At 36.6% G+C, this 13,923-nt stretch overlaps 1 protein-coding gene across 8 annotated transcripts in view; it reads left to right on the top strand.

Annotated features, from left to right (window-relative positions):
• The window catches only part of LOC103713978 (uncharacterized), a 39,823-nt gene extending 29,902 nt beyond the window's left edge, over window positions 1–9,921 (top strand). For 3 of the 8 annotated variants that reach the window (XM_008801043.4, XM_008801047.4, XM_008801048.4), the window contains 4 exons: window positions 1,497–1,619; window positions 2,730–2,950; window positions 5,715–5,934; window positions 9,693–9,921. In XM_008801043.4, coding sequence (XP_008799265.1) covers window positions 1,497–1,619; window positions 2,730–2,950; window positions 5,715–5,934; window positions 9,693–9,745 — 617 coding nt within the window. In that variant the 3' untranslated portion in view covers window positions 9,746–9,921. Of the gene's footprint in view, window positions 1–1,496; window positions 1,620–2,729; window positions 2,951–5,680; window positions 5,935–9,692 lie in introns of all 8 variants that reach the window. The other 5 variants (XR_605134.6, XR_605135.5, XR_001879826.5 and 2 more) reach the window with 5 other exon arrangements.
• Window positions 9,922–13,923: the final 4,002 nt, after the last annotated feature.

Consider the following 13,923-nt stretch of genomic DNA (forward strand, 5'->3'; position numbering starts at 1 on the left):
GGCGTAACGATACTCGGTACGTCAAAAAAATTTTGTACCGTACCGTACCGACACTGTGCTAGTGCGGCACTAGTGCGGGGTCCGGTACTGAGACGTCGAACCTTGCCCCTACCCTTTCTAGGTGTTGGGCGTAGGTACTTTGGGGTTAACCAAAGAGTCCGTTAATATAATGTATACTCCAAGAACAATTTCATAGAAATATGATGACTTTGACAATACCCAAAAAATTATTAAATAACCAATTGACCATAAAAGCTTAAGCTAATATGGAAAGGGTCAACAATGTATATCAGGCTTAACAATCCCTCTCCTCATGTGTGGGCCAGACCATGTATGTGGAGGGGCAATGAGATAGATCAGAATGAGAATAACAAATAGTGAGGGATAATTAAATAAATAACTGAACTGGAGTGATTTGAGCTCATGAGTCATGACATCCAGCAAAGCTATGCTTTGTCAGATATGACAAAATAACCAATAACCAATTGAATCCAAAAGCTTAAGCTGATAGAGAAAGGGTTAACAATATATATCTGGCTTAACAGAAACTTAGTAAGGATATTGGCTAAATGGTTATGTATTAGCAATATGGAGTAAATATCTATCTCTTTGTGCTTGGTCCACAAATGAATAGGAGATTGCTTACCATGTGTACAGTACAATGTGTGACAATATTCTTCACCAGACACTAAAATTAAATCGTATCTCTAGCAGCAATATTTTCACCTACATCAGCAAACAATTCAAAGTCGTGGAGTCACTTTTTACTCAGCTTTTGCATTGTATCTAAAAAAAAATCTTTATTTCTTTTCCTTATTACCATTTTTCTCTTTAGTGAATATGTGATATCCTCTAGTAAATAATTATTAATGGGAAGACAGTGCAATCAGCATTTGAACTTTGAAGGATCCTTATACTCAACTGGCTTATTCGCCTGTAAAAGACAACTTTATGATATCAGAATATATAATAAAATGTTTCCTAGTGTATTGCTATAGTGGGATTTATCAACTAAGTAACAGAATTCAGAGCAATTCATGTTTGGCTTGGTGATAGTCTGATAGTTGAGCTTAAGAACTAGTTTTGTACATCCCAGATCATTGAGGAAATCCTCTTGCTTACTGTCAACTTTTTTTTTTTGATCTCAAACAAGGATCGCCGAACTGGTAGGCGTATCGGTTCGAACCGGTACCAAACCAGTACCACCGTTTCGGCCTCCAAAGCCCAAAAAAATTTGACCTAGCCGGTATGGGCTGGTACCATTTTTCACCTCTGTACCGGATTGGTCAGGGACCGAACCGGTCCGGTACGGGCCGGTTCAACATACCATGATTTCAAAGTGTTTGACAAGATGATCTCCAAGCATGCACTTTCACTCAATTTCGCAGATGAGCGGGCCTCCTTTTAAATCCTTCACTAGCTTTGTTTGTTTCTATAGTATACTGGATTTTGCAGTCTTGCATTTTCTGAACTAACAAGACATAAAAATTTTTCAGGCAGGGAATATTACAAGATATCAAATGCAGAAAGAGAAGTACCTTGTAATACTCTGAACAGATATCAGAAGGCTGGACAAATCCTTGAAAATGGTGTAATTCATAAGGAGTATCTTCGGAGTAGTAAGTCCCCTGACTTATTACTGAAGTTCTCATGTTCAAAAGTGCTTACAGGGGCAAACAAAGCCCATCAAACATATTTATTGTTTACTTCTGGAAACCTGTACAGCATATTGGTTATGCTTGAATTTTAATCATGAAACTGCATATTACTTTGTAATTTACTCATTTGGTTAATCTAATGGAATTGACCAGCACTTAGATTTTTCTTGCTTGGAAATATTTGAGCTCATAGATAGTTTAATAGTTCTACATGACAGCCTATCATTACTCCTTGCCCTTTTTCTTTCTAAACCAGCAACTCACAAATTCTTAATTGCGTGCCAAATGTGTAGGTTTTTGTGGATAGGATCGTCAGTTGGTTAGTCTGTGTTAGGTGAAGTCACCCTTACTCTACCTTATTTAAGGCGCATGCTTAACATATCCTGTCCCATTTGGTAAAGGAACTTTCTTCGCATAACCCTACAATAGACACTGTAAGGGCCAACCCACCCGTTTCACTTATTGATGGTGAGTGAAGATTATTTGCTGGATTTCACTTGATTTATTTACATATCCTAAGTCAAATTGTAGTTCACTAAAGAGTTGTATTCTACTTTATGATGAATGAACTCTGAGCCATAAGAGTGAAATGGCTGATGGACTTAGAGGGCTTCCAACCCAACTTATTGACACCATTACAGTATTATAATTCCTTAAAATTGGATAATCTTCGAATAGATATGGATTATGTAAAGTGGAACTTTAATCCTTTATTTTTTCTAATGAATACAAGACGTGTGTCTGGTCAATATGATGCATCTTGCATGATTATTTACATTACACTGAGCCCTTTCCTAATCCATGTTATTCCATGAGTTGAACTCCATGAATGCTTGATTTCCTCTCTGGTAAGCAATCAGAATGTCTTGGCATCGGAAGACATGTCTGATGTCTCTATCTTGATGGTATAATGTTGTTTTGCACTACTTTTCTTCCTTTTAGAAGCATGCTAGTTCTTTCATATATAGTTCATACTCTTATTCCTGAAAATTTCATGCTATTACACTCCCCAAAAAATGATTATCATGCTATAGAGGATCTGAAATATTTATATTTATTTAACAAAATCAGATGCTCCAGTTCCACTTGCTACCAAAATATACCACTTGCAAGGAAACAATCATCTCCGCTTAGAACTTGGCCATCTATACCGTGAGGCATGTGCAGAACAGCATGGCGCTGATTCCCTAAGTCCAGAATCAATGCAGGACAAGGGTATGATGTCTATCGAAGTCTCATCTTCTAGTAAATTATTTCGCGAGGTTCACAGGGATGATGTTCCTCAAACGAAGGTCTGAAGCACCTTACCTTTATTTAGATTATTTTCTAAGAGTCTAGTTAGTAATTAGTTTTTTCCACTTAAGTGCTTCCAATGTTAAAAAAAAAAGTGGCCACCTAGTTGTGCCTATCTTCATGCTTATGCATCATGTTTATGGAAGATGAGATTAATTTATGAATTAATATTGAATGTTGCCAAATTATTACTTTTATTGACTTACTACATTTTATTTGATATCTTTTCATTTTCTGAATTGCACCCTTATTTACATTTCTGCTTCTATATATTTTATTTTTTTTGGTCATTTTTGAAATCTGGGTGCCACTTAGGCACCTGCCTAGGGTGGCCCCATGGCTGCTTATCTGCTGCCTATGGTCCTTTGAAACTGAGTGCTCCAATTCTCATTTCTAAATTCTAGCATCAAAATATGCAGTTTCTTCACAATGATGTATATCTACAGATGGATGAGCTCTCTCTCTCTCTCTCTCTCTCTCTCTCTCTCTCTCTCTCTCTATATATATATATATATATATATATATATATATATATATATATATATATGCAAACGTGTATATTAGTGTACAGAAGAAAAAATTTAGTAAACATACCTCATTGATCTTAGACCTCTTGAATGCCTGGCAGTGGGATTTTGTGACAAATAATGAATAAAAGTATTTTGCAATTGGTATGAGCTCCTCAACAGAAGGATCTGCAAATTCTTGAATCTCTGATGACTCCTTCGCAATGGATTTTATCAAACGAGACAGGAAAACTATAAAACTAACAATGTTATTTGGCCTTTTAAAAAGCATAGAGGCCTCCTCATCTTACTCTGCTTTTTAAATGCTCATTGGACTTCGTAGTCACATTCCTTCTCTCCTCTATGGTGCCTTTCCATGTAGCATTTCTTTTTCCAGCATTTTTTATGAAATAATTCAAACTTAAGAATAAACAAAACTAATTGACCTTGTTGTTTATTTCTTTTCTGCCTAAGAAATCTGTCTTCCCCCCCTTTTTCTTAACGTGGTAATCTTGGCCAGCATAAGTTCTTACAAATTACTCTGAAACCACTGTCTAGGTTTGTTACATCTTCCTTCTTTATTTTTTGATCCTTTAACAATATTTTATGCTCCTTTTTTTATTAAAATATTTCAAACAATCAAATGGTAGATTTCACCTAGTTCTTCATTAAAAAAACTATAAAATAATTAAGGGCTTGTTTGGAATCATTGTTGGTTCTGTGTTTTTGTTTCTCTACAATTTTGTGAAATAGCATATGGATATTGATGTTGAAAATAGCATTTGCACAAAACTTTTGCTATTCCTTACTTTTATTTTCACTCTTTCTTGAAAGCAATAAATATTTTCTACCAAAAGCTCTAAAGATTTTGCAAACAATTTTAAAAAACTAAAGGGTTTCATCATAGAACTTGTTTAGTCTGGTTCATTTTCTGCTTGGACTTTTGGAAAAAAAAAACGAAGGCAAAGCAATGGGGGCCCAAATAATTTGTTTGTGTTAGGGGGGGGGGTGCTTATCTCCATCGCTTAGATGACTCCATCTCTCTCTCCACATCTAGCCATGGAGTATCACCCCATGGCCATAAATACCCCACTATTAAATGAATTGAGCTGGAATCTTCAAATGTCTCCGCATCTCTATTTCTTCTGTTTTCATTATTAAGTTCCAGATCATAGCATGATCTAAAAACTATAAATAAGTAAAGAACATATCTGATGTACAGTGCAGTTTTTTTTCCTCTGTCCTCTTCATTACCTATTTTTATCACTTCTTTGTCATCTTTTTTAAGGATTGATAGCTAATATCCATTAATGCCTCATCAGATGCATCGCATTTGCCAACATTAGTATATGTTTAAGTACGGCCAAATCTGGAATTGCTGTTGAAAATCAGCAATGATTTGTTGACTACTAAACATTCTATATCATACTAATCCTAGGAAAGTAATATGGAATTCAAAAAGAAAACTCAAAATCAAGGTAGACCTTACTGGTTATTGACAACCAACCTCGAATTTATAACTACATATTTGCTTTTAAGCCAACAGTTTTAACTTTAAAAATTATTTTTTTCAATATGCAAACCTTCTAAGAAAAATCATAAGACTTTACCTTATGCATCAAGGCTTACACTTAGCTTTTTTAAACATAGTTCCCAGACTATCAAAGAAGTGAGCCTTATTCTCCTAAGCTAGTTCCATTTAGTTCCCATGACCGTTCATTGAACAGATTCACTTGGATGCACAAGACTTTCCATTTGGGCATGTTTAGTGATGAGCATTTATTTCATGCACGAAGTGTTTTGACTGGAAATATAAGAACACAAAATAGTTTTGAAACACCATAAAACATATAAAACACCAACAAATAAATTTGGAAAAAACCGAAAATATCCCTAAAAATCAATTGAAATTCTAACAGTTATAACTTTTAATTATTTTTTAAGATATCTAAAATTTATAAGGAAAATCATGAGGCTTTAGCCTCATTCTCCTTAGCTAGTTCGGTCTAGTTCCCCTGACCGTTCATGGAATGTATTCATTTGGATGCATAAGACTTTCCATTTGAACATGTTTAGTGATCAGCATTTATTTCATGCATGAAGTGTTTTGACTGATAAAAACTTGCAGGCTTGCATAACTTCTGATTGGTTATTTACAATTTGAGAAAGCATTGCTTGCTTATTCTGTATCACTGATTGTTTGGTAAAGTACATCGTGAACAGAAATTACATTTCCACTTTCTCACTTCGGAAACAGAGAGATATGTACTCCTCAGCTGCTGTTTGGAACCCTGATCAGGTTCTAGCACAAAGTTCAGAACTATTCTTGGGAAACTCAGGAGCATTACCATCAGCTGCAAGTTTTCCAAATCATTTCAGAGGGAACAGATTTTCGAAACCTGAAGTAGCTGCGGCTTCAGTGGGGGTCATGAAAGACAGATTTCATTCTGCACCATATTCATATACTGCAAAATCAGGTCGAAGAATTTTTTTCTCCTTTTTGTATAGATTCCTCAGTATTTCATGATGATGACAATGAATCTTTTACTATGAGTAAAATTTGTGAAATCAGGAAGGTGCATATAAAATTACATCTATTACGCAGTTATTGATGTTCCTCTTCCCAGCAACCCCATTCATTTTATCTGTGGAAGTTCAGTTGTGTAGCAAAATTTCACATTTTTCTCCATACAACACTGGACCCACAGGTGTCTAATTTGTTAGGCATAATGATAGAGTGAGAATCCTTTATTTGAAGAATGAAGTCCATTACTGATTCATGTCTAGGGAAGACTGTTCATATACCATTTCTCCTAATGATGAAAATAGCATACAAGAGCAAACTCATACCATATATATGTCATTGGTTAATGGCGAGAATTTTTTTTTTTTTGGAAAAAAAAAGGATAAAGAGAGGAGTGAAAAATTAGTAGGGCAAGAAAAAGAAAATGAAGACAAGGAAGATGCGAGAAGAAGAGAAGATAGAACTAAGTAAACTTTTATAATTTTATATACGCTCTGCAGTTGCATGAGCTTAAATTGTGTAACCAAGAAGATTGGTCCTTTATCCACCAACCAGCCTTTTCATTTCATGGTAATGTCCTCTTTTATCTAGAGATGTTGTGGCCTGGATTTTAAGAGCTGATAGCTGATGATGCTAGGCTGATAGCTGAACTTCAAACATTTTTCAACTTTCCAAGATCATGCATTATTCTTTAAAGTTGGACCAGATAGATGAGATAAAGCTTGATGATAATGACTATGTTATATGATATTTTATGAAGCATAGAAAGGAACTAAGCAACTAAATAGAACACAACTGATTCCTAAAACTTGAAGTTAAGTTTCATATCGGTTTCCTCCATGATGAGTACCATTATCTATCCAAGGAAAATGCAAGAATCTCAATGAAAATCAAGGTCTTAGGTCATGGTCCCTCTATGCTGGCCAGCACATATAGTTCTGGACTGGTGCCGGCGTGGGGATGCATGTGTGCAGAGGTAACCATGTGTTCTAGAGCATATAGAATGATATCAAATGGCAATCCAATTCCAGGCCTCAAACCACAAACCATATACCCTAAACCAGTACTGAGCCAAAAAGGTTCAAATGACTTTTTTCCCACTTTTTCATTGCCTTGTACAGGGATCAGTGGCTGTTTTATTGGATGCGGAGCACTTGGAAGAACCCTATCTCACGTTATACTAGTTACTATGTAGCCATACTATAGTTTTAAAACTACAACATAATTGTATAATAGGCTAATATCGTTACTTGTATGACAATATATATAGCTTTAAATTATTTGCTTAATGCATGGACCAACTCTTAGCAATATCAGAAAGGAATTTAAAGTAACCTATTTTTTAAATAAAATCCAACAAAATGCTCGTGCCTGCAGCATGCTGGTCTGTGCCAACTGTTGGCATGGTACAGCACGTGGCATGTGCAATGCTCATCCCTGGTCAGCATGGGCATGCACAGGCAGAACCAGCAGGGGGCAAGGGAAGAAAAGTCCCCCTAACCCCTCTATAAAGATAAGGAAAAATTTTAATTTGTCTTATTGGCATTCTTTTTTGGGCATCACTGTGCAAGACACGATAATAATTTTTATTAAATTTATAATTAGTGGTTAAAATAATAGATGTCTGCTTGCCTTCTATGTTAAGTTTTGAAGCATTCAAGTTGTTGGCGAGCCTGCTTATGTGTACAAGCAATTAGCCATAGTTGTATCTGAAGCATTTTCAGACATAAATATCAATCTTTAATGGTGTCTTCCCTATCAAAAGTTCATAACAACTATGGTTTTCTCAATAACTTATCCTTTTCGATTCTAATGATGATATTGTTTGAGGAAAGTTTTTGGTTCATGTAAATGGTGGAGAATTGTCAAAATGAAGTATGTATTGGATTGTTTAAGATGGAGAACTAGCGGAAAAAAAAAAAATCATGAATCGCTACCCCCCCCCCCCCCCCCCACAAAAAAAAAAAAAAAACAAACTATGCGCATGGCATGCAATAGCAAAAGCCTTGTGAAGTAATACATGTCAAAACATTTTGTCTTCTAAGGTTGAGGGACCTCTATTTTGATCTGAACTTAACAACTTACCCTAGAGAAAAACCTATAGAAAACTAAAAATGCTGCATAAAATTATATGGTATGATATATGGATGTGGTATGTTATATATTGGACAAAATTTCCTTTGCTTCATTTGGATTCCTTGAACTGCTTCCATGATGCTGATACAACTTTAGCAAAGGTTTGCTGTACATTAGTCACCTTGGTTGTCCGGGCTTGCCCAAAAGTTAGAATTACTTTTTTATTCTTCGTTGAGAAATGGGCATGATTCTAGAATCACCTTAGCAATTGAACATCTGCATATAGGAACTTCATGCCACTAATGACCTCAGCATATCTCATCCAGCATCATAAAATTCATTACTTGGAAAATGCCATTTCATATGGCTTTAAATTAATATCTAAAAGGTCAATATTATCTATGTACTTATTAGTTACCTGAGAAATAATTAGAATAAATATAAAATTTTATATTTATATCCTTTTTCATACATTTAATTATACTGAAACTAATTAAAAGAAGAAACGATAAGCATGCTGTTCATAAATAATGATAACTGCAGGCATATTCTCTTAGAGAGAAAAACATTGTAAAAATCACAAGTACCTTTATCCTAACCTAATGAATGGAATGATTGGTTAAGCCCTATGTCATGTTTAAATGCCAGGATCTTTAATTATTAAGGCAGCCTAACAACTACGATGCTTTAAAAAGTTACACTTTTAAATCGGTATTCAATTGATTACCTTAGTGCAGTAGTTTAGAATTACTGAAGATTCTGCATCACTTAACTTTTGAAAACTTTAAGGGATTGATATTAGTGACAAACTTTACAGCTTGATTCAGAGAGTTCTAAATTCATTTTTGACTTGGCTCAAGTCAAGGACAAACTACTGGAACTTGAAACACACAAATCATTTGAGTTGGACACGAACTTTATCTATTTAGTTTCTTTTACCTGTTGAGCTTCCCCAATATTGATGGACTAGGTTAAACTCCCCTGTCATGATTGACTTGGTCATACGCAGCTTCCCCAAGTTATCTGAGTTGCACAATATTTTGACTTGCTAGCTTTAGAAATAGATTCAGCTTGTCTGATTCACTAGCTGACTTGCCAAAATTGCCTTGCTCTTTTAATCCCACAATCTTCTTAAATGATACTTTGCATTTTATCTGTAGTTTATCAGAAGATGTAAAATTTGGAGAGAGGTTGTGCTCTATATCTTGCTGAACAATCATCACTCAATGAACCATGACAAAACATCTAGTTCTTCCTGTAACATGATGAAGGGGATATGTCAGTAGTTCTTCATGATATATACTATTCATAATTGTAATCTTGTTGCTATTGTATAGAGGTTTTGCGCTTCAGAGCCAACTATAAGTTTCGTACCTTTTCTTTGAAACCTTTTTCTCAATATTTGCCCATCAGCAGCCATGTTACTCAATTTTCTGCCCAAGTTTCTCTCGTCTTGCAAATATTTATGCCTTTTTAAAATACATTTGCGGTAAATTTTCTTCCAGTATAACCCTCTTTAGAGGATTATTTCTCTGCCTATTATTTCAACACCCAGTTTAGTGGATGATGTCTTTCAGGACACTTTGTAGCATGAGTGAAAGACATCTTTTAATGTTGCCTGTATCTGTTTTATAGGTTTGCCCCTGGGAACAATGCAGAAGACGAATGGGCGTGTTTCTGTGGTTTAACCGTCCAGGACTGATTCTCACAAGGGAAGCGTGATTTTGTTGTACATCCTCCATCATAATAGTTGGATTAATGGTGGAACACATTAAAGTTGTTCTCTTTTCTTTGTTCTTTTTTGGCTATTGCATTATGATAGATTAATTTATTTCATTGACGATCTCTAGGATGCATTGGCTCATGCTTGTTGAATTGCCTGTATTCTATTTAATCAAATGTGGCCTCTCTCAGTGGAAATGCTGCAGCCCTCACATAGCTCAAAATGGTGATCCATTAGCAGCTATCAAGACTGGGCCATCAAGGTGTGAGAAATGGCTCACAAATCGGTGCTCCCTGCCTGGTGGAACTGATTCTTGCCCCTATGGGATATTTTTGGTTCTTAAATTATACAATTGTGCAGAGAAAGGTGGAATGGTGATTAAATCTGATATGATTCATAGGAGATTGACCTATAGATAGTTTTGTTGTGCATCCCTAGCAACATGTTTAGTATTTTATATGTTTGCATATAATTTCAATTGTTGGCATCATCAAGCATTCTATATCGGTGCCATCAAAAATTTTGAACCTCTGTTTTTTCTTTTTGAGAAAAAACATTAGGGAGTATCACCAGTAAGAATAATCTAGGTCAAACACTCAGGCAACAACAGCACCGATATCTGAACCTAGAACCTCTTCCTATATTGATTATGCAACCGCTGGACTGTCACCCAGGTGTAACGCATGAAGCAGCCCATTTTGTGCACATGAAAAGTTCTTCCAGTCATGTGGCATAAGGAGATTGGTGTAACTTGGTACGTAGGGTTTGGTTGAATAGGGCGTTACCGAGGCAGTGTTACATAGGCTCTAGGAACTTTTTGTGTGCCTTTCCATTGCCCAGTTTTTTAGAACAATCATATTTACTTCTATGCAATCCAATGTTTTTTCTTTATGCCTAGTTGGGACAAACAGTTATGATGCCCTGTCTCCGATGTTGAAAAAAATGGCAGCAACCTAGCTAACAAGAGCATATCTGGCATTTGCATGGCCAGGTAACTTAGACTATCCAGCTACTTCTATCTCCCCCAGGGGAGGAGAATTTTAATTGTACGAGACTATTTATTTTCATAACATAATTAGTTTGCTTTGCTAAATGCATTCTGAAGAAAACTAGAAGATGTGATTCATGACTTTTAGAGGTTGATTACCTCGAGACAGAAATTGTGGCTTGAAATCAAGATGAACTATGTTGGAAATCTCTAAAATGGAGCAAACTGTAGATGAGTTGAGGAGTTTTATATCAGTTGCTTATTTACTTCAGGGAAAACTTTCCATACATGATGCAGGTTTGGTAGCTCAGAAATCAACCACTACAATTGTACCACAATTTTGAGTTATACAGGTGCTGTCATGTCATGTAGTAGGAAAAACTTTCTGCTTGCACTGTATTACTTTTATTTCATAGATCACTTGAAATGATGGTATCTGCAAGTATTTGGTTATTAGTATTGGTCCAAGAAAGCAAATCAACATCTTCGAATTGAAAACATATTTCAGATGTAGTTAGTTTCTTAAGCATATTATGGAGTTTCAATCAAGCAGCCGAGTTTTGTATGAATCAAATTGATGTTTCCTCTATAGAATGGTATACCCATAGAAGAAGGATAAAAAAGTTTCTCATCATGGGAATGACACTTCCAATGCAAAAGAATAGGGAGAAGGAAGCCCTCTGGGAGAAGTCTGGTGCTTTCAATGAACTCCTAGATGAAAAGGGAAACTCCGGGGTGCTTTGGACGTGGGACGCAGGCCATAGGATGCTTACTCGTGTCTTTGTTAACCAACCAACTGGACCACTTTGCTATCTTGATGTTGTATTAGCAAGATAAGTATGAGGTTTGTGGAAAATCAGGGGCCAAATGCAACTTGTTTCGCTGTGAGAGTGAAGATGCCATGCAGTAAACACTATTTGAAAGCAAGAAGATTCACCAAGGAGGCTTTGTGGATGATGTTTGGCACAGCAAAATTGAGAGAGGTAAAGTTTCAGCTTTTGAGGGAAGCCTGTTAGGTGGCATAAGCAGCAGCATCTAGTAATCTCATGTATTTACTTACAATTATCAAGATGCTTGTATCAGGTATTAGAAGAAGTACCACATCACCATCAAATCTAAAGACATGAGGAGCAAATGGAAGTCAAACCGGCAGTCCTCTCTCTCTCTCTCTCTCTTCTGGGTCCAAGAGATTCTGAAGCAGAGCACAGCTGTGTGGAGCTCCTGTCTTCTTCTTCTTCTTCTTTTGGCACAAGAACATATCTGAGATGGCTCCCATTCATTAAAGAAACCATCTTGGGTCTGCTTCTCTGGCTTTCTTGCTGCTATACCTGTCCCGAGTTAAACCAAAAGCTTGATGAGATCTCAGCGTTCGGGTTTCCCTCTGTTTTGCTCATTCTCTTCGGGTTGGTTCGGGTTGGGTCGGATCCGATTCAGTAAACCCAGACCTGACCCAGAAAATGGCTCGGGTCCAATTTTAGGATCCGATCTGGATTTGTGGGCCTTAAAATTCGGATTGGGTCGGATCTACATGGGTTGGGTCGGGTCGGGTCACAGGTTGATCCGACCCATTTGCAGCTCCCGTGATCCGACCCATTTGCAGCCTTACTTGGCTATAAGCATTATGATGCAATCCAAGCAGCATGGTTCTCTTTCAATAGATAAAGCTTCTGCTCTCCTCTGAAGGAAAAAAGCGTGGTCCTCTTACATGAGTTATGACCTCTGGCCACTACAGCTTATCTATTACAGTGTCTGCAATGACATGAAGGTTTTAATGGGAGAAATGTGCCATGTAAATTTGTTAAAATAGAGCCACTAATATTGTTGATGTGTGTATGTGTGCATGCATGCATGCAAGGTTAAGCATGCCACTAAACTAACTGGGGATAATTATTTTATCATCAAGTATATTGAAATCTAGGATCTCTCATTTCGAGACAACCGACAGAGCATCTAAAGAATCAGAATCTTCAAGTCCATGGAAGAACAATAAATCTTCAAAAGGAAAAAAAAAAAAAGACCAAAAGCAACTATGTTGCCATCCAGAAGCTGCAAATATAAGCATGTTGTAATTAAAAAACTAATAAAAGTAATTGTCTGGGAAAATCTTGGGTGTGTCTGGTTTCTTAGCAACTGCCATAAGAAGTGTCCTATTTTTGTATAAATATTCTAAATACATATAGATTGAATAGCTACAACTTATTATTAGTTGTGTCATGAATAACGAGAGAAGCACCAATAAGCGGCGTCTATAATATTGTGCATATGATAGAACTCGATAGTAGAAATCAAAACATTCTTCTTCCCTATGTCTCTTCCTATTATTCTTTGTGAATTGCATGTCCAAGTCCTGCCATTTCATTGCAGCTTTGTCATTTACGTTTTATAGATGTTGCTTTGTTGGGCATCATCATTGGTCTCATACTCTTATCCTCCTACTCTTGCTTCAGACATTTTCACCTTTTGGCTTCGCCTCCCTTTCTCTACACTATACCAACTTGTGCTCTAGTTGTCTTCAGCGTAGTGGTTGTTGTGCTGCTTGCTTATTGTTATTAATGTGATCCTCTCACTTTCACTTCCTAGTCCTCCTTTGCTTTTCTAAATTTTGGTTGCTGCTTGTGGTTGTCCCCTTTGAATCCACTACACTTACAATCATTGTCCCTTGATTTGCTCTTTACATTTTCCTAGATTTGAGTTAATAGACAACATAGATCTCTTGTTGCTATCCTGCTCTTATGTAAGTCAACAATTAATATGTAAATCTTCCAAAAGGCAATGCCCTTTTTGCATATGTGATGAATCTCTCCCTCTCTCCTCTTTCTTTGACCGGCACATCGGTCTAGGACCCTTTCGATACCTAGGTGCAAAGGCAGATGATAGATTCGAGTGCGGTCTCAAAACGCAGATTCAGAAAGGCCCAGTCCAAATCCAGCAGATCAGGGTTGTAATTTTCATGAATCTACCAATGGATCATCGACCGATCGCTTTGACATATATGTAGACGATGAATAATAAAGTTTGGATGCTTTGAGATCTGTGTGAGGGTGATCCAATGGAGGATTCGCATGAAGAAAGGTGAATCCTTCTTTCGCATGAAAGGTATAACCCCATCCCAAAGCCAACATGATGCGACCCAAACAAGTTTCGGGCCTAAAGGG

The sequence above is a fragment of the Phoenix dactylifera genome, chromosome 2 (assembly GCF_051530095.1).
Source record: "Phoenix dactylifera cultivar Ajwa chromosome 2, Ajwa_hap1_PhDact_Kaust_v1.1, whole genome shotgun sequence".
NCBI lineage: Eukaryota > Viridiplantae > Streptophyta > Magnoliopsida > Arecales > Arecaceae > Phoenix > Phoenix dactylifera.